Source organism: Lampetra planeri, unplaced genomic scaffold, assembly GCF_965212315.1.
Source record: "Lampetra planeri unplaced genomic scaffold, kcLamPlan1.2.h2 scaffold_345, whole genome shotgun sequence".
Lineage (NCBI taxonomy): Eukaryota > Metazoa > Chordata > Hyperoartia > Petromyzontiformes > Petromyzontidae > Lampetra > Lampetra planeri.
The window spans coordinates 2,254-23,834 of NW_027615168.1; the positions used below are offsets into that span (position 1 = coordinate 2,254).

A 21,581-nucleotide genomic window follows, 5' to 3' on the forward strand; every position below is an offset into this window, starting at 1 on the left:
GATGGGGAGGGGGGGGGTGATGTGTGGGGGGGGGAGTGTGATGGTGTGGGGGGGAGTGTGATGGTGTGGGGGGGGGGTGAGTGTGATGGTGGGGGGGGAGTGTGATGGTGTGGGGGGAAGTGTGATGGTGTGGGGGGGGGAGTGTGATGGTGTGAGGGGGAGTGTGATGGTGTGGGGGGAAGTGTGATCGTGTGGGGGGGGGGAGTGTGGTGGTGTGGGGGAGAGTGTGATGGGGAGGGGGGGAGTGTGATTGTGTGGGGGGGGGGTGAGTGTGATGGTGGGGGGGGGAGTGTGATGGTGGCGGGGGGGGAATTATGATGGTGTGGGGGGGGAGTGTGATGGTGTGGGGGGGAAGTGTGTAAGGATGGGGGGCGGGAGTGTGATGGTGTGGGGGGGGAGTGTGATGGTGGTGTGGGGGAAGTGTGATGGTGTGGGGGTGGAGTGTGATGGTGTGGGGGAGTGTGGTGGTGTGGGGGGAGTGTGGTGGTGTGGGGGAAAGTGTGATGGTGTGGGGGAGTGTGGTGGTGTGGGGGGAGTGTGATGGTGTGTGGGGGGGAGTGTGATGGTGGTGTGGGGGGGAGTGTGGTCGTGTGGGGGGGAGTGTGATGGTGTGGGGAGGAGTGTGATGGTGAGGGGGAGAGTGATGGTGTGTGGGGGGAGTGTGATGGTGGTGTGGGGGGGAGTGTGATGGTTGTGTGGGGCAAGTGTGATGGTGGTGTGGGGGAGTGTGATGGTGTGGGGGGGATTGTGATGGTGGTGTGGGGGGAGGGTGATGGTGTGTGGGGGAGTGTGATGGTGGTGTGGGGGGAGTGTGATGGTGTGGGGGGGAGTGTGATGGTGGTGTAGGGGGGAGTGTGATGGTGTGGGGGGAGTGTGATGGTGTGGGGGGAGTGTGATGGTGGTGTGGGGGGAGTGTGATGGTGTGTGGGGGAGTGTGATGGTGGTGTGGGGGGAGTGTGATGCTGTGGGGGGAGTGTTGATGGTGTGGGAGGGAGTTATGGTGTGTGGGGGGAGTGTGATGGTGTGTGGGGGGAGTGTGATGGTGGTGTGGGGGGGAGTGTGGTGGTGTGGGGGGAGTGTGATGGTGTGGGGGGAGTGTGATGGTGTGGGGGGGAGTGTGATGGTGTGGGGGGGAGTGTGATGGTGTGGGGGGGAGTGTGATGGTGTGGGGGGAGTGTGGTGGTGTGGGGGGGAGTGTGATGGTGTGGGGGGGAGTGTGATGGCGTGGGGGGGAATGTGATGGTGTGGGGGGGAGTGTGATGGTGTGGGTGTGGGGGGAGTGTGATGGTGGGCGGGGAGTGTGATGGTGTGGGGGGAGAGTGATGGTGTGGGGGGGAGTGTGATGGTGGTGTGGGGGGAAGTGTGATGGTGTGGGGGGGGAGTGTGATGGTGGTGTGGGGGGAGTGTGATGGTGGGGGGGGGGAGTGTGATGGTGTGGGGGGAAGTGTGATGGTGTGAGGGGGAGTCTGATGGTGTGGGGGGGGGGGAGTGATGGTGTGGGGGGGAGTGAAATGGTGTGGGGGGGAGTGATGGTGGTGTGGGGGAGTGTGATGGTGTGGGGGGGAGTGTGATGGTGGTGTGGGGGGGGAGTATGATGGTTGTGTGGGGGGAGTATGATGGTGGTGTGGGGGAGTATGATGGTGTGGGGGGAGTGTGATGGGGAGGGGGGGAGTGTGGTGGTGTGGGGGGGAGTGTGATGGGTGGGGGGGAGTGTGATGGCGTGGGGGGGAATGTGATGGTGGTGTGGGGGGGAGTGTGATGGTGTGGGTGTGGGGGGAGTGTGATGGTGGGCGGGGAGTGTGATGGTGTGGGGGGGAGTGTGATGGTGTGGGGGGGAGTGTGATGGTGGTGTGGGGGGGAGTGTGATGGTGTGGGGGGGAGTGTGATGGTGGTGTGGGGGGAGTGTGATGGTGGGGGGGGAGTGTGATGGTGTGGGGGAGTGTGATGGTGTGAGGGGGAGTCTGATGGTGTGGGGGGGGGAGTGTGATGGTGTGGGGGGGAGTGAAATGGTGTGGGGGGGAGTGTGATGGTGGTGTGGGTGAGTGTGATGGTGTGGGGGGGAGTGTGATGGTGGTGTGGGGGGGGAGTATGATGGTTGTGTGGGGGGAGTATGATGGTGGTGTGGGGGAGTATGATGGTGTGGGGGGAGTGTGATGGGGAGGGGGGGTGGGAGTGTGATGGTGTGGGGGGGGAGTGTGATGGTGTGGGGGGGGAGTGTGATGGTGGGGAAGGGGAGTGTGATGGTGTGGGGGGGGAGTGATGGTGTGGAGGGAAGTGTGATGGTGTGGGGGGGGAGTGTGGTGGTGTGGGGGAGAGTGTGATGGGGAGGGGGGGGGGAGTGTGATGGTGGCGGGGGGGGAAGTGTGATGGTGTGGGGGGGGAGTGTGATGGTGTGGGGGGGGAGTGTGATGGTGGGGGGGGGGAGTGTGATGGTGTGGGGGGGAGTGTGATGGTGGTGTGGGGGAAGTGTGATGGTGTGGGGGTGGAGTGTGATGGTGTGGGGGGAGTGTGGTGGTGTGGGGGGAGTGTGGTGGTGTGGGGGAAAGTGTGATGGTGTGTGGTGGTGTGGGGGGGAGTGTGATGGTGTGGGGCGAGTGTGATGGTGGTGTGGGGGGAGTGTGGTGGTGTGGGGGGAGTGTGATGGTGGTGTGGGGGGAGTGTGATGGTGTGGGAGGAGTGTGATGGTGTGGGGGAGTGTGATGGTGTGGGGGGAGTGATGGTGTGTGGGGGGAGTGTGATGGTGTGTGGGGGGAGTGTGGTGGTGTGGGGGGGAGTGTGATGGTGGTGTGGGGGGAGTGTGGTGGTGTGGGGGGGAGTGTGATGTTGGTGTGGGGGGAGTGTGGTGGTGTGGGAGGGAGTGTGATGGTGGTGTGGGGGGGGAGTGTGATGGTGTGGGGGGAGTGTGATGGTTTGGGGGGAGTGTCATGGTGGTGTGGGGGGAGTGTGATGGTGTGTGGGGGAGTGTGATGGTGTGGGGGGAGTGTGATGGTGGTATGGGGGGGGAGTGTGATGGTGTGGGGGGGGAGTGTGATGGTGGTGTGGGGGGAGTGTGATGGTGGGGGGGGAGTGTGATGGTGTGGGGGGGAGTGTGCTGGTGTGAGGGGGAGTCTGATGGTGTGGGGGGGGGGGAGTGTGATGGTGTGGGGGGGAGTGTAATGGTGTGGGGGGGAGTGTGATGGTGGTGTGGGGGAGTGTGATGGTGTGGGGGGGAGTGTGATGGTGGTGTGGGGGGGAGTATGATGGTTGTGTGGGGGGAGTATGATGGTGATGTGGGGGAGTGTGATGGTGTGGGGGGAGTGTGATGGGGAGGGGGGTGGGAGTGTGATGGTGTGGGGGGGAGTGTGATGGTGTGGGGGGAGTGTGATGGTGTGGAGGGGAGTGTGATGGTGTGGGGGGGAGTGTGATGGGGAGGGGGGGGGGTGATGTGTGGGGGGGGGGAGTGTGATGGTGTGGGGGGGAGTGTGATGGGTGTGGGGGGGGGTGAGTGTGATGGTGGGGGGGGGAGTGTGATGGTGTGGGGGGAAGTGTGATGGTGTGGGGGGGGAGTGTGATGGTGTGGGGGGGAGTGTGATGGTGTGGGGGGAAGTGTGATCGTGTGGGGGGGGGGAGTGTGGTGGTGTGGGGGAGAGTGTGATGGGGAGGGGGGGAGTGTGATGGTGTGGGGGGGGGGGGTGAGTGTGATGGTGGGGGGGGGGAGTGTGATGGTGTGGGGGGAAGTGTGATGGTGTGGGGGGGGAGTGTGATGGTGTGGGGGGAGTGTGATGGTGTGGGGGGATGTGTGATCGTGTGGGGGGGGGGAGTGTGATGGTGGTGTGGGGGGGAGTGTGATGGTGTGGGGGGAGTGTGATGGTGTGGGGGGAGTGTGATGGTGGTGTGGGGGGAGTGTGATGGTGTGTGGGGGAGTGTGATGGTGTGGGGGGAATGTGATGGTGGTATGGGGGGGATTGTGATGGTGTGGGGGGGAGTGTGATGGTGGTGTGGGGGGAGTGTGATGGTGGGGGGGGAGTGTGATGGTGTGGGGGGGAGTGTGCTGGTGTGAGGGGGAGTCTGATGGTGTGGGGGGGGGAGTGTGATGGTGTGGGGGGGAGTGTAATGGTGTGGGGGGGAGTGTGATGGTGGTGTGGGGGAGTGTGATGGTGTGGGGGGGAGTGTGATGGTGGTGTGGGGGGGGAGTATGATGGTTGTGTGGGGGGAGTATGATGGTGGTGTGGGGGAGTGTGATGGGGAGGGGGGTGGGAGTGTGATGGTGTGGGGGGGAGTGTGATGGTGTGGGGGGAGTGTGATGGTGTGGAGGGGAGTGTGATGGTGTGGGGGGGAGTGTGATGGGGAGGGGGGGGGGTGATGTGTGGGGGGGGGAGTGTGATGGTGTGGGGGGGAGTGTGATGGTGTGGGGGGGGGGGTGAGTGTGATGGTGGGGGGGGAGTGTGATGGTGTGGGGGGAAGTGTGATGGTGTGGGGGGGGAGTGTGATGGTGTGAGGGGGAGTGTGATGGTGTGGGGGGAAGTGTGATCGTGTGGGGGGGGGGAGTGTGGTGGTGTGGGGGAGAGTGTGATGGGGAGGGGGGGAGTGTGATTGTGTGGGGGGGGGGTGAGTGTGATGGTGGGGGGGGGGAGTGTGATGGTGGCGGGGGGGGAATTATGATGGTGTGGGGGGGGAGTGTGATGGTGTGGGGGGGAAGTGTGTAAGGATGGGGGGCGGGAGTGTGATGGTGTGGGGGGGAGTGTGATGGTGGTGTGGGGGAAGTGTGATGGTGTGGGGGTGGAGTGTGATGGTGTGGGGGAGTGTGGTGGTGTGGGGGGAGTGTGGTGGTGTGGGGGAAAGTGTGATGGTGTGGGGGAGTGTGGTGGTGTGGGGGGAGTGTGATGGTGTGGGGCGAGTGTGATGGTGGTGTGGGGGGAGTGTGGTGGTGTGGGGGGAGTGTGATGGTGGTGTGGGGGGAGTGTGATGGTGTGGGGGGAGTGTGATGGTGTGGGGGGGAGTGATGGTGTGTGGGGGGAGTGTGATGGTGTGTGGGGGGAGTGTGGTGGTGTGGGGGGGAGTGTGATGGTGGTGTGGGGGGAGTGTGGTGGTGTGGGGGGGAGTGTGATGTTGGTGTGGGGGGAGTGTGGTGGTGTGGGAGGGAGTGTGATGGTGGTGTGGGGGGGAGTGTGATGGTGTGGGGGGAGTGTGATGGTGGGGGGGAGTGTGATGGTGGTGTGGGGGAGTGTGATGGTGTGTGGGGGAGTGTGATGGTGTGGGGGGGAGTGTGATGGTGGTATGGGGGGGAGTGTGATGGTGTGGGGGGGAGTGTGATGGTGGTGTGGGGGGAGTGTGATGGTGGGGGGGGAGTGTGATGGTGTGGGGGGGGAGTGTGCTGGTGTGAGGGGGAGTCTGATGGTGTGGGGGGGGGAGTGTGATGGTGTGGGGGGGAGTGTAATGGTGTGGGGGGGAGTGTGATGGTGGTGTGGGGGAGTGTGATGGTGTGGGGGGGAGTGTGATGGTGGTGTGGGGGGGAGTATGATGGTTGTGTGGGGGGAGTATGATGGTGGTGTGGGGGAGTGTGATGGTGTGGGGGGAGTGTGATGGGGAGGGGGGTGGGAGTGTGATGGTGTGGGGCGGAGTGTGATGGTGTGGGGGGAGTGTGATGGTGTGGAGGGGAGTGTGATGGTGTGGGGGGGGAGTGTGATGGGGAGGGGGGGGTGATGTGTGGGGGGGGGAGTGTGATGGTGTGGGGGGGAGTGTGATGGTGTGGGGGGGGGGTGAGTGTGATGGTGGGGGGGGAGTGTGATGGTGTGGGGGGAAGTGTGATGGTGTGGGGGGGGAGTGTGATGGTGTGGGGGGGAGTGTGATGGTGTGGGGGGAAGTGTGATCGTGTGGGGGGGGGGGGGAGTGTGGTGGTGTGGGGGAGAGTGTGATGGGGAGGGGGGGGAGTGTGATGGTGTGGGGCGGAGTGTGATGGTGTGGGGGGGGGAGTGTGATGGTGGGGGGGGGAGTGTGATGGTGTGGGGGGGGGAGTGTGATGGTGTGGGGGGGGGAGTGTGATGGTGTGGGGGGAAGTGTGATGGTGTGGGGGGGGAGTGTGATGGTGTGGGGGGAGTGTGGTTGTGTGGGGGGAGTGTGGTGGTGTGGGGGGGGAGTGTGATGGTGGTGGGGGAGTGTGGTGGTGTGGGGGGAGTGTGATGGTGTGGGGGGAGTGTGATGGTGGTGTGGGGGGAATGTGGTGGTGTGGGGGAGTGTGATGGTGGTGTGGGGGGAGTGTGATGGTGTGGGGGGAGTGTGATGGTGTGGGGGGGGGGAGTGATGGTGTGTGGGGGGAGTGTGATGGTGTGTGGGGGGAGTGTGGTGGTGTGGGGGGGGAGTGTGATGGTGTGGGGGGGGGAGTGTGATGGTGTGGGGGGGAGTGTGATGGTGTGGGGGGAAGTGTGATCATGTGGGGGGGGGGGAGTGTGGTGGTGTGGGGGAGAGTGTGATGGGGAGGGGGGGAGTGTGATGGTGGCGGGGGGGGGGGGGGAGAGTGATGGGGAGGGGGGGCAGTGTGATGGTGTGGGGCGGAGTGTGATGGTGTGGGGGGGGAGTGTGATGGTGGGGGGGGGGAGTGTGATGGTGTGGGGGGGGGGAGTGTGATGGTGTGGGGGGAAGTGTGATGGTGTGGGGGGGGGAGTGTGATGGTGTGGTGGAGTGTGGTTGTGTGGGGGGAGTGTGGTGGTGTGGGGGGGAGTGTGATGGTGTGGGGGAGTGTGGTGGTGTGGGGGGAGTGTGATGGTGTGGGGGGGAGTGTGATGGTGGTGTGGGGGGAATGTGGTGGTGTGGGGGGGGGGAGTGTGATGGTGTGGGGGGGAGTGTAATGGTGTGGGGGGGAGTGTGATGATGGTGTCGGGGAGTGTGATGGTGTTGGCGGGAGTGTTATGGTGGTTTGGGGGGGGAGTTTGATGGTTGTGTGGTTGGAGTGTGATGGTGGTGTGGGGGAGTGTGATGGTGTGGGGGGAGTGTGATGGGGAGGTGGGAGTGTGATGGTGTGGGGGGAAGTCTGATGGTGTGGGGGGAGTGTGATGGTGTGGAGGGGAGTGTGATGGTGTGGGGGGGAGTGTGATGGGGAAGGGGGGGGGTGATGGTGTGGGGGGGGGAGTGTGATGGTGTGGGGGGGAGTGTGATGGTGTGGGGGGGGGAGAGTGTGATGGTGGGGGGGGGAGTGTGATGGTGTGGGGGGAAGTGTGATGGTGTGGGGGGGAGTGTGATGGTGTGGGGGGGAGTGTGATGGTGTGGGGGGAAGTGTGATGGTGTGGGGGGGGGAGTGTGATGGTGTGGAGGAAAGTGTGATGGGGAGGGGGGGGAGTGTGATGGTGGCGGGGGGGGGGGGAGTGTGATGGGGAGGAATGTGATGGTGTGGGGGGGGAGTGTGATGGTGTGGGGGGGAGTGTGATGGTGTGGGGGGGGAGTGTGATGGTGGGGGGGAGTGTGATGGTGTGGGGGGGAGTGTGATGGTGTGGGGGGAAGTGTGATGGTGTGGGGGGGGAGTGTGATGGTGTGGGGGAGAGTGTGATGGGGAGGGGGGGGAGTGTGATGGTGTGGGGGGGAGTGTGATGGTGTGGGGGGGAGTGTGATGGTGTGGGGGGGAGTTGTGATGGTGGTGTGGGGCGAGTGTGATGGTGTGGGGGGGGGGGAGTGTGATGGTGGTGTGGGGGGGGGGGAGTGTGATGGTGTGGGGGGGGAGTTTGATGGTGTGGGGGGGGGGGGAGTGTGATGGGGTGGGGGGGGAGTGTGATGGTGTACGGGGAGTGTGATGGTGTGGGTGGGGGGGAGTGTGATGGTGTAGGGGGGAGTGTGATGGTGTAGGGGGGAGTGTGATGGTGGGGGGGGGGAGTGTGATGGTGGGGGGGGAGTGTGATGGGGGGGGGGAGTGTAATGGTGGGGGGGGAGTGTGATGGTTGTAGGGGGGAGTGTGATGGTGTGGGAGGGAGTGTGATGGTGTAGGTGGGAGTGTGATGGTGTGGGGGGGAGTGTGATGGTGGGGGGGGGGGGGAGTGTGATGGTGGGGGGGGTGTAATGGTGGGGGGGGGAGTGTGATGGTGTAGGGGGGAGTGTGATGGTGGGGGGGGGAGTGTGATGGTGTGGGGGGGGGGGAGTGTAATGGTGGGGGGGGAGTGTAATGGTGGGGGGGGAGTGTGATGGTGTGGGAGGGAGTGTGATGGTGTGGGGGGGGGGGAGTGTAATGGTGGGGGGGGAGTGTGATGGTGTGGGGGGGAGTGTGATGGTGTGGGCGGGGGAGGGTGATGGTGTGGGGGGGAGGGTGATGATGTGGGGGGAGTGTGATGGTGGAGGGGGGGGTGATGGGGAGGGGGGAGTGTGAAGGGGAGGGGGAGGGGGGAGTGTGAAGGGGCAGGGGGATTGTGAAGGGGATGGGAGAGTGTGAAGGGGAGGGGGGAGTGTGATGGGGAGGGGGGAGTGTGAAGGGGAGTGGGGAGTGTGAAGAGGAGGGGGGGAGTGTGAAGGGGGAGCGTGAAGGGGCGGGGGGAGTGTGATGGGGAGGGGGGGAGTGTGAAGGGGAGGGGGGAGTGTGAAGGGGATGGGGGAGTGTGAAGGGGAGGGGGGAGTGTGAAGGGGCGGGGGAGTGTGAAGGCGCGGGGGGAGTGTGAAGGGGGTGGGAGAGGGGGGAGTGTGAAGGGGGAGGGAGGAATGTGAAGGGGCGAGGGGGGGGGGTGTGAAGGGGGAGGGGGGAGAATGAAGGGGGAGGGGGGAGTGTGAAGGGGGAGTGTGAAGGGGGAGGGGGAGAGTGTGAAGGGGGAGGGGGGAGTGTGAAGGGGGAGGGGGGAGTGTGAGGGGGAGGGGGGAGAATGAGGGGGGAGGGGGAGTGTGAGGGGGAGGGGGGAGTGTGAAGGGGGAGGGGGAGTGTGAAGGGGGAGTGTGAAGGGGGAGGGGGGAGTGTGAAGTGGGAGGGGGGAGAATGAAGGGGGAGGGGGGAGTGTGAGGGGGAGGGGGGAGAATGAGGGGGGAGGGGGAGTGTGAGGGGGGGAGTGTGAAGGGGGAGGGGGGAGTGTGAGGGGAAGGGGGGAGAATGAGGGGGGAGGGGGAGTGTGAGGGGGAGGGGGGAGTGTGAAGGGGGAGGGGGAGTGTGAAGGGGGAGGGGGGAGTGTGAAGGGGGAGGGGGGAGTGTGAAGGGGGAGGGGGGAGAATGAAGGGGGAGGGGGGAGTGTGAGGGGGAGAATGCAGTGTGAGGGGGGGCGTGTGAAGGGGGAGAATGAAGGGGAAGGGGGAGTGTGAGGGGGAGGGGGGAGAATGAAGGGGGAGGGGGGGAGTGTGAGGGGGAGGGGGGAGAATGCAGTGTGAGGGGGGAGTGTGAAGGGGGAGGGGGGGAGTGTGAAGGGGGAGGGGGGGGGTGTGAAGGGGGAGGGGGGAGAATGAAGGGGGAGTGTGAGGGGGAGGGGGGGAGAATGAAGGGGGAGGGGGGGAGTGTGAGGGGGAGGGGGGAGAATGAAGGGGGAGGGGGGGAGTGTGAAGGGTGAGGGAGAGGGGGGAGTGTGAAGGGGGAAGGGGGGAGTGTGAAGGGGCGGGGGGGGGGTGTGAAGGGGGAGGGGGGAGAATGAAGGGGGAGGGGGGGAGTGTGAGGGGGATGGGGCAGAATGAAGGGGGAGGGGGGAGTGTGAAGGGGAGGGGGGAGTGACTGGCACTGATTTTGCATTCCCTCACCCTTAATGACGTCACTGCGGGGAAAGTTGTTTTGGGTCGTGACATCACGTGACGGCAAGTTGACGTGCGTGACGTCACACCAACAATCTGGCGCCGTGCCAGGTAACATGACATCATTGAGTCGTTACTCCCCAACCGCGCGAGTGACGTCACTTGGCCGCTCACGCGTACGGCGTCATCAGGAGAGGCGGAGTTTGGGTGAGGTGCGAGTGTGAGGGCTGGGGGAGCGTGAAGCACGCAGAGCGTGGTGAGTGCTGGTTGGGGAGACAGTGGTGAGCGAGTGGTGAGTGAGTGGTGGTGAGTGGTGGGTGGGGAGACAGTGGTGAGCGAGTGGTGAGTGAGTGGTGGTGAGTGGTGGGTGGGGAGACAGTGGTGAGCGAGTGGTGAGTGAGTGGTGGTGAGTGGTGGGTGGGGAGACAGTGGTGAGCGAGTGGTGAGTGAGTGGTGGTGAGTGGTGGGTGGGGAGACAGTGGTGAGCGAGTGGTGAGTGAGTGGTGGTGAGTGGTGGGTGGGGAGACAGTGGTGAGCGAGTGGTGAGTGAGTGGTGGTGAGTGCTGGTTGGGGAGACAGTGGTGAGCGAGTGGTGAGTGAGTGGTGGTGAGTGCTGGTTGGGGAGACAGTGGTGAGCGAGTGGTGAGTGAGTGGTGGTGAGTGGTGGGTGGGGAGACAGTGGTGAGCGAGTGGTGAGTGAGTGGTGGTGAGTGCTGGTTGGGGAGACAGTGGTGAGCGAGTGGTGAGTGAGTGGTGGTGAGTGCTGGGTGGGGAGACAGTGGTGAGCGAGTGGTGAGTGAGTGGTGGTGAGTGCTGGTTGGGGAGACAGTGGTGAGCGAGTGGTGAGTGAGTGGTGGTGAGTGCTGGTTGGGGAGACAGTGGTGAGCGAGTGGTGAGTGAGTGGTGGTGAGTGGTGGGTGGGGAGACAGTGGTGAGCGAGTGGTGAGTGAGTGGTGGTGAGTGCTGGTTGGGGAGACAGTGGTGAGCGAGTGGTGAGTGAGTGGTGGTGAGTGGTGGGTGGGGAGACAGTGGTGAGCGAGTGGTGAGTGAGTGGTGGTGAGTGCTGGTTGGGGAGACAGTGGTGAGCGAGTGGTGAGTGAGTGGTGGTGAGTGGTGGGTGGGGAGACAGTGGTGAGCGAGTGGTGAGTGAGTGGTGGTGAGTGCTGGTTGGGGAGACAGTGGTGAGCGAGTGGTGAGTGAGTGGTGGTGAGTGGTGGGTGGGGAGACAGTGGTGAGCGAGTGGTGAGTGAGTGGTGGTGAGTGCTGGTTGGGGAGACAGTGGTGAGCGAGTGGTGAGTGAGTGGTGGTGAGTGCTGGTTGGGGAGACAGTGGTGAGCGAGTGGTGAGTGAGTGGTGGTGAGTGGTGGGTGGGGAGACAGTGGTGAGCGAGTGGTGAGTGAGTGGTGGTGAGTGCTGGTTGGGGAGACAGTGGTGAGCGAGTGGTGAGTGAGTGGTGGTGAGTGGTGGGTGGGGAGACAGTGGTGAGCGAGTGGTGAGTGAGTGGTGGTGAGTGCTGGTTGGGGAGACAGTGGTGAGCGAGTGGTGAGTGAGTGGTGGTGAGTGGTGGGTGGGGAGACAGTGGTGAGCGAGTGGTGAGTGAGTGGTGGTGAGTGCTGGTTGGGGAGACAGTGGTGAGCGAGTGGTGAGTGAGTGGTGGTGAGTGGTGGGTGGGGAGACAGTGGTGAGCGAGTGGTGAGTGAGTGGTGGTGAGTGCTGGTTGGGGAGACAGTGGTGAGCGAGTGGTGAGTGAGTGGTGGTGAGTGCTGGTTGGGGAGACAGTGGTGAGCGAGTGGTGAGTGAGTGGTGGTGAGTGCTGGTTGGGGAGACAGTGGTGAGCGAGTGGTGAGTGAGTGGTGGTGAGTGGTGGGTGGGGAGACAGTGGTGAGCGAGTGGTGAGTGAGTGGTGGTGAGTGGTGGGTGGGGAGACAGTGGTGAGCGAGTGGTGAGTGAGTGGTGGTGAGTGCTGGTTGGGGAGACAGTGGTGAGCGAGTGGTGAGTGAGTGGTGGTGAGTGGTGGGTGGGGAGACAGTGGTGAGCGAGTGGTGAGTGAGTGGTGGTGAGTTGTGGGTGGGGAGACTGGTGAGCGACTGGTGAGTGAGTGGTGAGTGAGTGGTGGTGGTGGTGAGTGGTGGGTGGGGAGACAGTGGTGAGTGAGTGGTGAGTGGGCGAGTGTTTGTTGAGTGGTAGTGAATGAGTGTTGGTTGACTGGTAGTGGTGGTTGAGTGAGAGGAGGGTGAGTGAGTGGTGGTGGGGAGCGAGTGGTGAGCGAGTGGGTGGTGAGTAGTGAGTGAGTGGTGAGCGAGTGGTGGTGAGTGGTGAGTGAGTGGTGAGTGGTGTTTGGGTCCCACCACTCAGCGCCCATGTCCGTGGTGCTGTTAAGCGGCGCTCGGCCTCTGCGGAGGAAGTTCTTGGTGAGAGGAGGAGACCGAGGTGAGTAGCATCGCACACACAGCACACACACTGCTACACACAGCACACACTACTACACAGCACACACACTGCTACACACAGCACACACACTGCTACACACAGCACACACTACTACACACAGCACACAAACTGCTACACACAGCACACACACTACTACACACAGCACACACTACTACACACAGCACACACACTACTACCCACAGCACACACACTACTACACACAGCACACACACACTACACAGAGCACACACACTGCTACACACTGCTACACACAGCACACAAACTGCTACACACAGCACACAAACTGCTACACACAGCACACACACTACTACACACAGCACACACACTGCTACACACAGCACACATACACTACACACAGCACACACACTACTACACACAGCACACACACTGCTACACACAGCACAGACACTGCTACACACAGCACACACACTGCTACACACAGCACACACACTGCTACACACAGCACATATACTACTACACACAGCACATACACTGCTACACACAGCACACACACTGCTACACACAGCACACACTACTACACACAGCACACACACTTCTACACACAGCACATACACTCCTACACACAGCACATACACTCCTACACACAGCACATACACTACTACACACAGCACACACACTGCTACACACAGCACACACACTACTACACACAGCACACACATTACTACACACAGCACATACACTGCTACACACAGCACACACACTGCTACACACAGCACACACACTGCTACACACATCACACACACTGATACACACAGCACACACACTGCTACATACAGCACACACACTACTACACACAACACACACTGCTACACACAGCACACACACTACTAAACACAGCACACACACTACTACACACAGCACACACACTAGCACACACAGCACACACAGCACACACACACTACCACACACAGCACACTACTACACACAGCACAGACACTACTACACACAGCACACACACTACCACACACAGCACACTACTACACAGCACACACAGCACACACACTACTACACACAGCACACACAGCACACACACTACTACACACAGCACACACACTACTACACACAGCACACACACTACTACACACAGCACACACTACTACACACAGCACACATTACTACACACAGCACACTCTACTACGCACAGCACACACACAGCACACACATTACAACACACAGCAAACACAGCACACACATTACTACACACAGCACACACAGCACACACATTACTACACACAGCACACACAGTACACACACTACTACACAGCACACACACTACTACACACAGCACACACACTACTACACACATTACTACACACAGCACACACAGCACACACTACTACACACAGCACACACACTACTACACACAGCACACACACTACTACACACAGCACACACTACTACACACATTACTACACACAGCACACACAGCACACACTACTACACACAGCACACACACTACTACACACAGCACACACACACTACACACAGCACACACACTAATATACACAGCACACACACTAATATACACAGCACACACTACTACACACAGCACACACACTACTACACACAGGACACACACTACTACACATAGCACACACACTACACACACTACCACACACACTGCTACACCGCTAACACACTACTACACACGGCACACTACTACACACAGCACACACATTACTACACACAGCACACACAGCACACACACTACTACACACAGCACACACACTACTACACACAGCACACACACTACTAAACACAGCACACACACTACACACAGCACACACTACACACAGCACACACACTACACACAGCACACACTACTACACACAGCACACACAGTACACATAGCACACACACTGCTTAGCACACACACTGCTACACACAGCACACTACTTCACACAGCACACACACACTACACACAGCACACACACTGCTACACACAGCACACACACTGCTACACACAACACACACACTACTACACACAGCACACACTACTACACACATTACTACACACAGCACACACACACTACTACACACAGCACACACACACTACACACAGCACACACACTACTATACACAGCACACACTACTACACACATTACTACACACAGCACACACACACTACTACACACAGCACACACACACTACACACAGCACACACACTACTACACACAGCACACACTACTACACACATTACTACACACAGCACACACAGCACACACACTACTACACACAGCACACACACACTACACACAGCACACACACTACTATACACAGCACACACTACTACACACAGCACACACACTACTACACACAGGACACACACTACTACACACAGCACACACACTACACACACTACCACACACACTGCTACACAGCTAACACACTACTACACACGGCACACTACTACACACAGCACACACATTACTACACACAGCACACACAGCACACACACTACTACACACAGCACACACACTACTACACACAGCACACACACTACTACACACAGCACACACACTACTACACACAGCACACACTACTACGCACAGCACACACACTACACACAGCACACACACTACACACAGCACACACACTACACACAGCACACACTACTACACACAGCACACACAGTACACATAGCACACACACTGCTACACAGAAGAACACTACTACACACAGCACACACACACTACACACAGCACACACACTGCTACACACAGCACACACACAGCACACACACTGCTACACACAACACACACACTACTACACACAGCACACACACTACTACACACAGCACACACACTACTACACACAGCACACACACTACTACACAGCACAACAACAACATCCATTCGCCACTAAGTGGCAGTGACGTCATCACGACGCTTGTGCCAGGCTATGTGCACATTGAGGCCACGTGAAGTGTCGAACGCCCACTGGCAGGAGGTCACGGGGCAGATCCAGGTGCCACGGGTCGACTGACTGAGATGACCGAGATGAGTGGCTGATGCACCACCTGTGCCCCCTACTGTGCCAACTTGCTGTGCTTTAGCCACCCGGCGCTCCGCTCGTTGTTGTGAGCGTCGCTCCTCCGCCCTCCGTTGGTGTTGGAGGGCGACTGCCTCCAACTGCCCAGTAGCGTCCTTAATGAGCCTCCTCCACAGAGGCCGATCTTGACACCGCTGGTACCAGTCATCGGCAAGTCCACTCAGCTCCACATCCTCCTGTGCCACATCACTCCATCTCTTTTCTAGCCCGTGCCGCCCCAGGTTAACCCCCTCGATCCGGCCGAACAAAAGCTGTTTAGGCATGCGGTGACTGGGCATGAGGGCTACATGACCCAGCCAACGCAGCCTTGCCTGCCGGAGGAGCTCACCGATGGGACTTTGTCCAGATCTTTGAAAGATTTGTGAGCTCCTCACAGAATCCAGCTTGGTTAAACCCAGGATGGATCGTAGGCAGGCCAGCCTAAATGTTTCCAACCGGCAAAGATGCTCCATTAGGGGGGTCCACGTTTCGCAAGCGTAGAGAAGGGAGGGAATGACCGTGGCCGAGAAGACCTGAACCTTCGTGCGGAGCGACAGACCAGGTAGCTTCCACACAGCGTTACGCAACCGATGAAAATATATTGCCGCTCGACTGATTCGGAGTGAGACCTCTGCTGTTAAACTGGAGCCGGTCATAAGCACACTTCCCAGGTATGGGAAACTCTCCACTCTCTCCACAACTGCCCTATCACCAATTGGGAGTTGTGGGGGTGGAGTGTCCGATGGTACAAAATACCCAGGCAGGTGCTTAGTTTTGGTGGGGCTGATGGTAAGGCCCCACCTCTTAGTGGCAAGCTCCAGGTTCAACAGCAGCGCCTCCAACTCCTCCTCTGAGTGAGCAGCTATTACCAGATCATTGGCATACATAACACGGTTGAGCAATAGGGAGCCATCCCTTGACCGCACCCGGGCATCAATCAGCCTGCCATTGTATCTTTACCAGATGTAAATTCCTCCGGTACAGCTATTGAAGGCTTCACGAACCACGTGGTCAAAATAGATGTTAAATAATGTTGGAGCCAGAGGACATCCTTATCGCACCCCAAGGTGAGCAGGGAATGGCTCCGACTCCCGGCTACGTAGTTTTACCCGGGCCCGCTCACCAAAATGAAGGTCCTTAATGATCGTGAGCAGAGGATCAGGGACTCCGAAAGCACGAAGAACAACCCAGAGCCCAGGCCTGCTTATGGTATCATAGGCCTTGACCAGGTCAATAAAGCAGAGATGTAGGTCTTGTTGGAATTCCCTACACCTCTGCTGTAGCAGACGGACAGAAAATATGGCATCTGTACAGGACCCCCTTTCCTGAAACCGCATTGGGGCTCCGCAAGCCTCTCCTCAGTGTGCCTAGCAAGGCGATGTTGAATAATCCTTGCTAGGACCTTTCCCGGCACGCTGAGGAGTTAGATGCCCCTGTCATTGTTACAGTCTGTGCAGTCCCCCTTAAAGAGGGGACCACCAGGGCATCCTACCAATCCTGTGGAACCTGTCCAGTGGTCCAGACTGTTGTTATGATGTCATGTAGGGCAGTCTGTGAACAAACGCCATCCTCCCTCAGCATTTCGCTTGGGAGATCATCTCTACCTGGTGCCTTTCCTGATCTCAGGTTCTGGATTGCCTTCAGTACTTCCTCAACAGATGGCACCTCAGCCAGCCACTCACAGGAGGCGACTTCTTCCAATATTTGAGGCACCGCAGCCTCGGCAGGGTCATCTCCACTTTGTCCCACGTTTTCCAGGCTGAGGGATTTCCCCTCCCCCAGGACCTCACAGAAATGCTCAGCAAATCTGCAAAGCTGATTTTGGGGGTCAGAAATTGGATCACCGTTCTTTCCCCTAATGTTGGTAAAAGGTGTGGCATTGCAGGTTACTTTTTTGATGGAATTAAAGAGCAATTTGTGATCGCGGGCCATTGAGGCAGACTCCATCTCCTCAGCAACCCGCGACCACCACCCATCCTTGCAGCGCCTCACGACTCTCCGTACCTCCGAGCGAAGGCTGCGGTAAGCCTCCTCATTCTCCGACGTGGGATGCTGTAGCCGATGAGAGTGGGCCTGTCACATTTTCTCATCCAGCCTGAACACCTCCTCTGTCAGTGAGGGTCTCTCTGTCAGCCAGTCCTAAACCTCGTCCATTTCCCCTCGACATCAGGAGGAGTGTGGGATCATGCCAACCCCAGCCGCAAGCGATGATTAAATTCTTGCTTGTAACTTTCATCAGCTAGCTGAGACCAGGCCACCTTATGTTGGAATGGGGTCCTGGGTGTCCACCCACCACCGGAGTGGAAGAATGGCAGACGCATCTTAAAGATGACAAGTCGATGGTCAGTGGGCAGATCAGCTCCACAGTAGGTTCTGGTGTCACACACAGCACACACTACTCCATACACTACACACTCTACACACACAGCACACATTACACACACACTACACACAGCCCACACTACACATGCAATACACACTACACATGCAATACACACTACAAACATACACTAACACAGCACACACTGCAACACACAGCACACACTGCAACACACAGCACACCATGCAAACAAACATCATACATATAGAACACACACTGCACACAGCACACACCACACTATAGACACAGTACACATAACACCATGCATGGAGCATTAATGTCCTTTTCACACACGCAATGCACACTTCAGATACACTACACGCGTGGCACACATACATCACGTACACGCACATCACTGACAACACATACACGCACATCACATAATCACTTAACACATACGTTCATGCACATCAGACATTACTGACACACAAATTACATACAGACACACATCACGTGCATACGGCGGCATGGGCGCACATCGCCTAGAGACGAGACTAGACCGGGCTGTGTTGTGTAGCGAGAGAGATTGTATCAGCCCTGTCATGTGTACTCTTACTAGCATTGAGGGCCCCTTCTTCAGACAGACGCATCGCGTGCCATCCGCTCAGCTGCACTGTCACCGCAGAGTTCAATCAGGAGCCTGTGCTTTACCATCATCCACTGATGGGCGGCTCATTGCCATTGTGAAGTGTTGATCTGTGTGGAGTTAGTTATTGAGTCACAGCACGCTGGGTTGTTGTGATTGGGTACTGTTTAGGATCTGCGCAGATCTCAGGCTGTCTGCCAAGCTGGCCATCTCTCTACATCGTTTATGTGTTAAGGTCTCTGTCCGTTCATCTTTACACGTCATGTCTGTATATTACAAGCTTTGTAGTTCAGTCTGTGTTTCAGTTTGTCTATCTGTCTTCCAATCACTGACTTTTTTGTCATGTCATCTGTCTCTCAATTAGCCTCTATCTATTGTGGCTTTTGCTGGAGGGCGGCTGATGCCAGATACCAATGACATCATTCCTGTCTCTTCTATAGAGGCTTATATTGAAACCGCTGGTATCGGCCACTAGTAACTCCACTCAGCTCTTCATCTTCCTGCACCACATCAGCCCATACCTGTTTGGTCCCCTCTTCCAAACCAGAGTTGGCTGGGTATGCAGAGAAACCTACGAATGCAACTGTGTCCCTATCTTGCAAGTATGTGTGAGCTGCTCACAGAATTCAGAGTATATGAATGCAGGAAGGACTGTAGGCTGGCCAAACTTAATGTTTGCTACAGGCGCTCTTTTAAAATGGCCTACATTTCACGAGTGAAGACAAGAGGGAGGGCATGTTCGTGGCTGAGAAAACCCAGACGTTTATGTGGAGTGACAGGCTAGGAAGATTCTATAGAGTTTAATCGATTGAGGCTTCTGCCACCCAACCAAAGATGACCGTGAGCACATCGCCCGCCCAGGTACAGAAACTCCACCTACTCCACACCTACCCTATTACGTATGGAGAGGGGGAAGGTGGCGTATTTGGTAACACAGAGTACCTGGGTAAATGTGTTGTTTTGGAGTAGTTGCTCGAAAGGCCCTGACTCTACGTGACAAATTACACGTTCAGCAGTAAGGTCTCAGAATGTGAAGCAATTACTCGATGATCAGCATTCACGTCATGGTTGACCAGTGGGGCGCTATCCAAGACTAGAGAATCGGCCCTACTCTGCAGTTGACAGGAGTCGCGGATGACGGGAGTTTCAGTGTAATGGTAGAAACATCGATTGAAAACATTGATACCATATTCTTTGGGTCTTTCGGTAAAGTCACGGAGATGGTTCGAAGAAAATACCCTTTTCAGTGGATGCAACATTAAAAATAATTGAAAGATTTTAACGAATATAATAAAATCGTCAAATCACTTCTCTTGACTTCTCACACAGAGGCAGTTATTTTATTGATTTCTCATGGATGATGAGCTTATTTTACCTTAGACTGTCATTTTAAATCTGATTGAGTCAATCTCTAAACCAGAGTGCTGCTTTGGCCGTGTGATGGTATAATTACCGCTGACTGAATGACACTGAACGTAACGGCGATACTCCCTTGTAGCTCTTGATATTCCGAGTCTTAAACGTTTATCGCTCATCCTTCAATGATCTGTCACCACGTCAAACAGACTTGGGTAGCCGATATGTCCACCGCTTCACATGGATACTCGTGTACACAGAACACCCACGCAGAGGATTGTGGCCCAGTCTGAACCACAGTGGAGAAGAACGCTTATGTAAGGGACTGACGTGTGTGAGATTAAAGGTGAGCGGTGAGCATTATTAACAGTACATTTCTTTCTGTAAGAGCCTAGGAACCTCATTATTTGGTGTTAAATAATGCCCTCAGCAGTAGTTCAGAGGCAGACATTCCTTCAATATGAATTCCTTCAATAGGAATGTCTGTGGCACAGTGTTCCACATTCACGGTTTTACAATTAGCCATTGCACAATAACCAGGTCACAGAGTTCCAGTAATCTAAAGGATTTGAATGTCATTTCTCCCCTGTGGGTTTTTTTGTCGTGTGGCCGTGGTAGCAGTTGCATGCCGACGTTTTGTCATTTATTCAGGGCTGTCCTTGCTGATGGTGAGATGCTGCCCTGCATGTGATCATGTACCCATTTATCTGCAACCATTGTCGTGTAGAGGGCAGCGCGTTTATTGAGACACCGTCGTCATTGCGCACAATGTCCCAGTGATATTTGTCGCCGTGTGCAAGCCACTTGGAATTCACAGCTGTCAAGCAACGGGGCGGCAGTCATATCCGTTGGCGGCCCTGAGCCAGTGGTAGAAATTCTGCATTTTCATGGCAGGGGCCAGTTTCTTCAAAGGAATTGCCCTTTGACAGCCCACAAAGTAGTACCTATTTTATTGACCCTGGAAGCATGATTCGCAAGCTACTACTCATACCGAAATGAGTGAAAATTGATGAATCTAGATTCCCTGGAACCATAATGTGCGCGTTGACAAGGTTGGTTGGTTGAGCTAAGCCCAGTGATGAAGAACCATGTGTGGGAATGCATGGAGTTAAACATCTTCACAGATTACAGCAAAGCTCTTTGCATCTCATTGGATTCCATGTCCAATGAGATTATATGCATGAGTCGATTAGTTCGAAGACAAATGTTTCTTGTTCAGTCTCCGAGCGAGTGAAAATGCGATCAGATCGCTCCATTCGAATTTCAAATGTCACGGGTTCCAATTCGTGGTTGGGTCTGTGGAAGCTACTTAGACTGTCACTTCACACAAAGCTCCAGGTCATCTCGGACACAATGGGCACTTTTCTACGCTGACAATTTGTAGACCCATTTACAAAACACCTGCGTCAGTTTGAAACATTCCGACTGGCCTGCATATAATCCATCCTTGGTCTAGCTAGAGAGGATTGTGTGAGGAGCTTACAGATCCTTAAAATATCTGCATACAGTCCCGTCAGTGATCTTCTCCGGCATGTCTGGCTGCCCAAGGAGCTTCTGTCTTTTTTCTAAACTATTTTATTTACAAGGTGAAGCAGTGGATTATATCATCATTGTGGGCATTTACAGTAGCCAGATAATCTAAACGCATGTTTCTAAATATGGAGGGCAAGATTGGAAGACCCAGAGAAAATTTTACGCAATCACGGGGAGAGGGAACACGTAAACTCCAAATATATAGGCATCGCCAGGGTCGAACCCACAACCCCTTGCATACCAGGCGAGGGAGATAACATCTCGCCACCACGATGCCTCGGACAGATGTGGTCTAACAGCCATGGCTCGGGCTCGAGAAGAGATAGAGTGATGTGGTACAGGAGGATGCGGAACTGAGTGGACTTGCCGATGACTGGTACCAGTGGTGTCAAGATCGGCCTCTGTGAATTAGGCTCGTGAAGGACGATGCTGTTGGGCAGTTGGAGGCAACCATGCAGAATTCCAGGGATCTAAAGTACAGCAAGTAGGGAGAGTGGGGAGCACAGGTGGTTCATCTGCCAGTCATCTCGGTTAATCCAAAACACCTGCGCTTGCTCCGTGACCTGTCAG

General features: G+C 57.4%; 1 protein-coding gene across 6 annotated transcripts in view; it reads left to right on the plus strand.

The window, feature by feature from the left end:
• The first annotated feature begins 9,763 nt into the window (after window positions 1-9,763).
• The window catches only part of LOC144740908 (mitochondrial proton/calcium exchanger protein-like), a 32,162-nt gene continuing 20,344 nt past the window's right edge, over window positions 9,764-21,581 (plus strand). For 2 of the 6 annotated variants that reach the window (XM_078623608.1, XM_078623611.1), the window contains exon 1: window positions 9,764-12,084. In XM_078623608.1, coding sequence (XP_078479734.1) covers window positions 12,015-12,084 — 70 coding nt within the window. In that variant the 5' untranslated portion in view covers window positions 9,764-12,014. The remainder of the gene's footprint in view (window positions 12,085-21,581) is intronic. The other 4 variants (XM_078623610.1, XM_078623609.1, XM_078623612.1 and 1 more) reach the window with 4 other exon arrangements.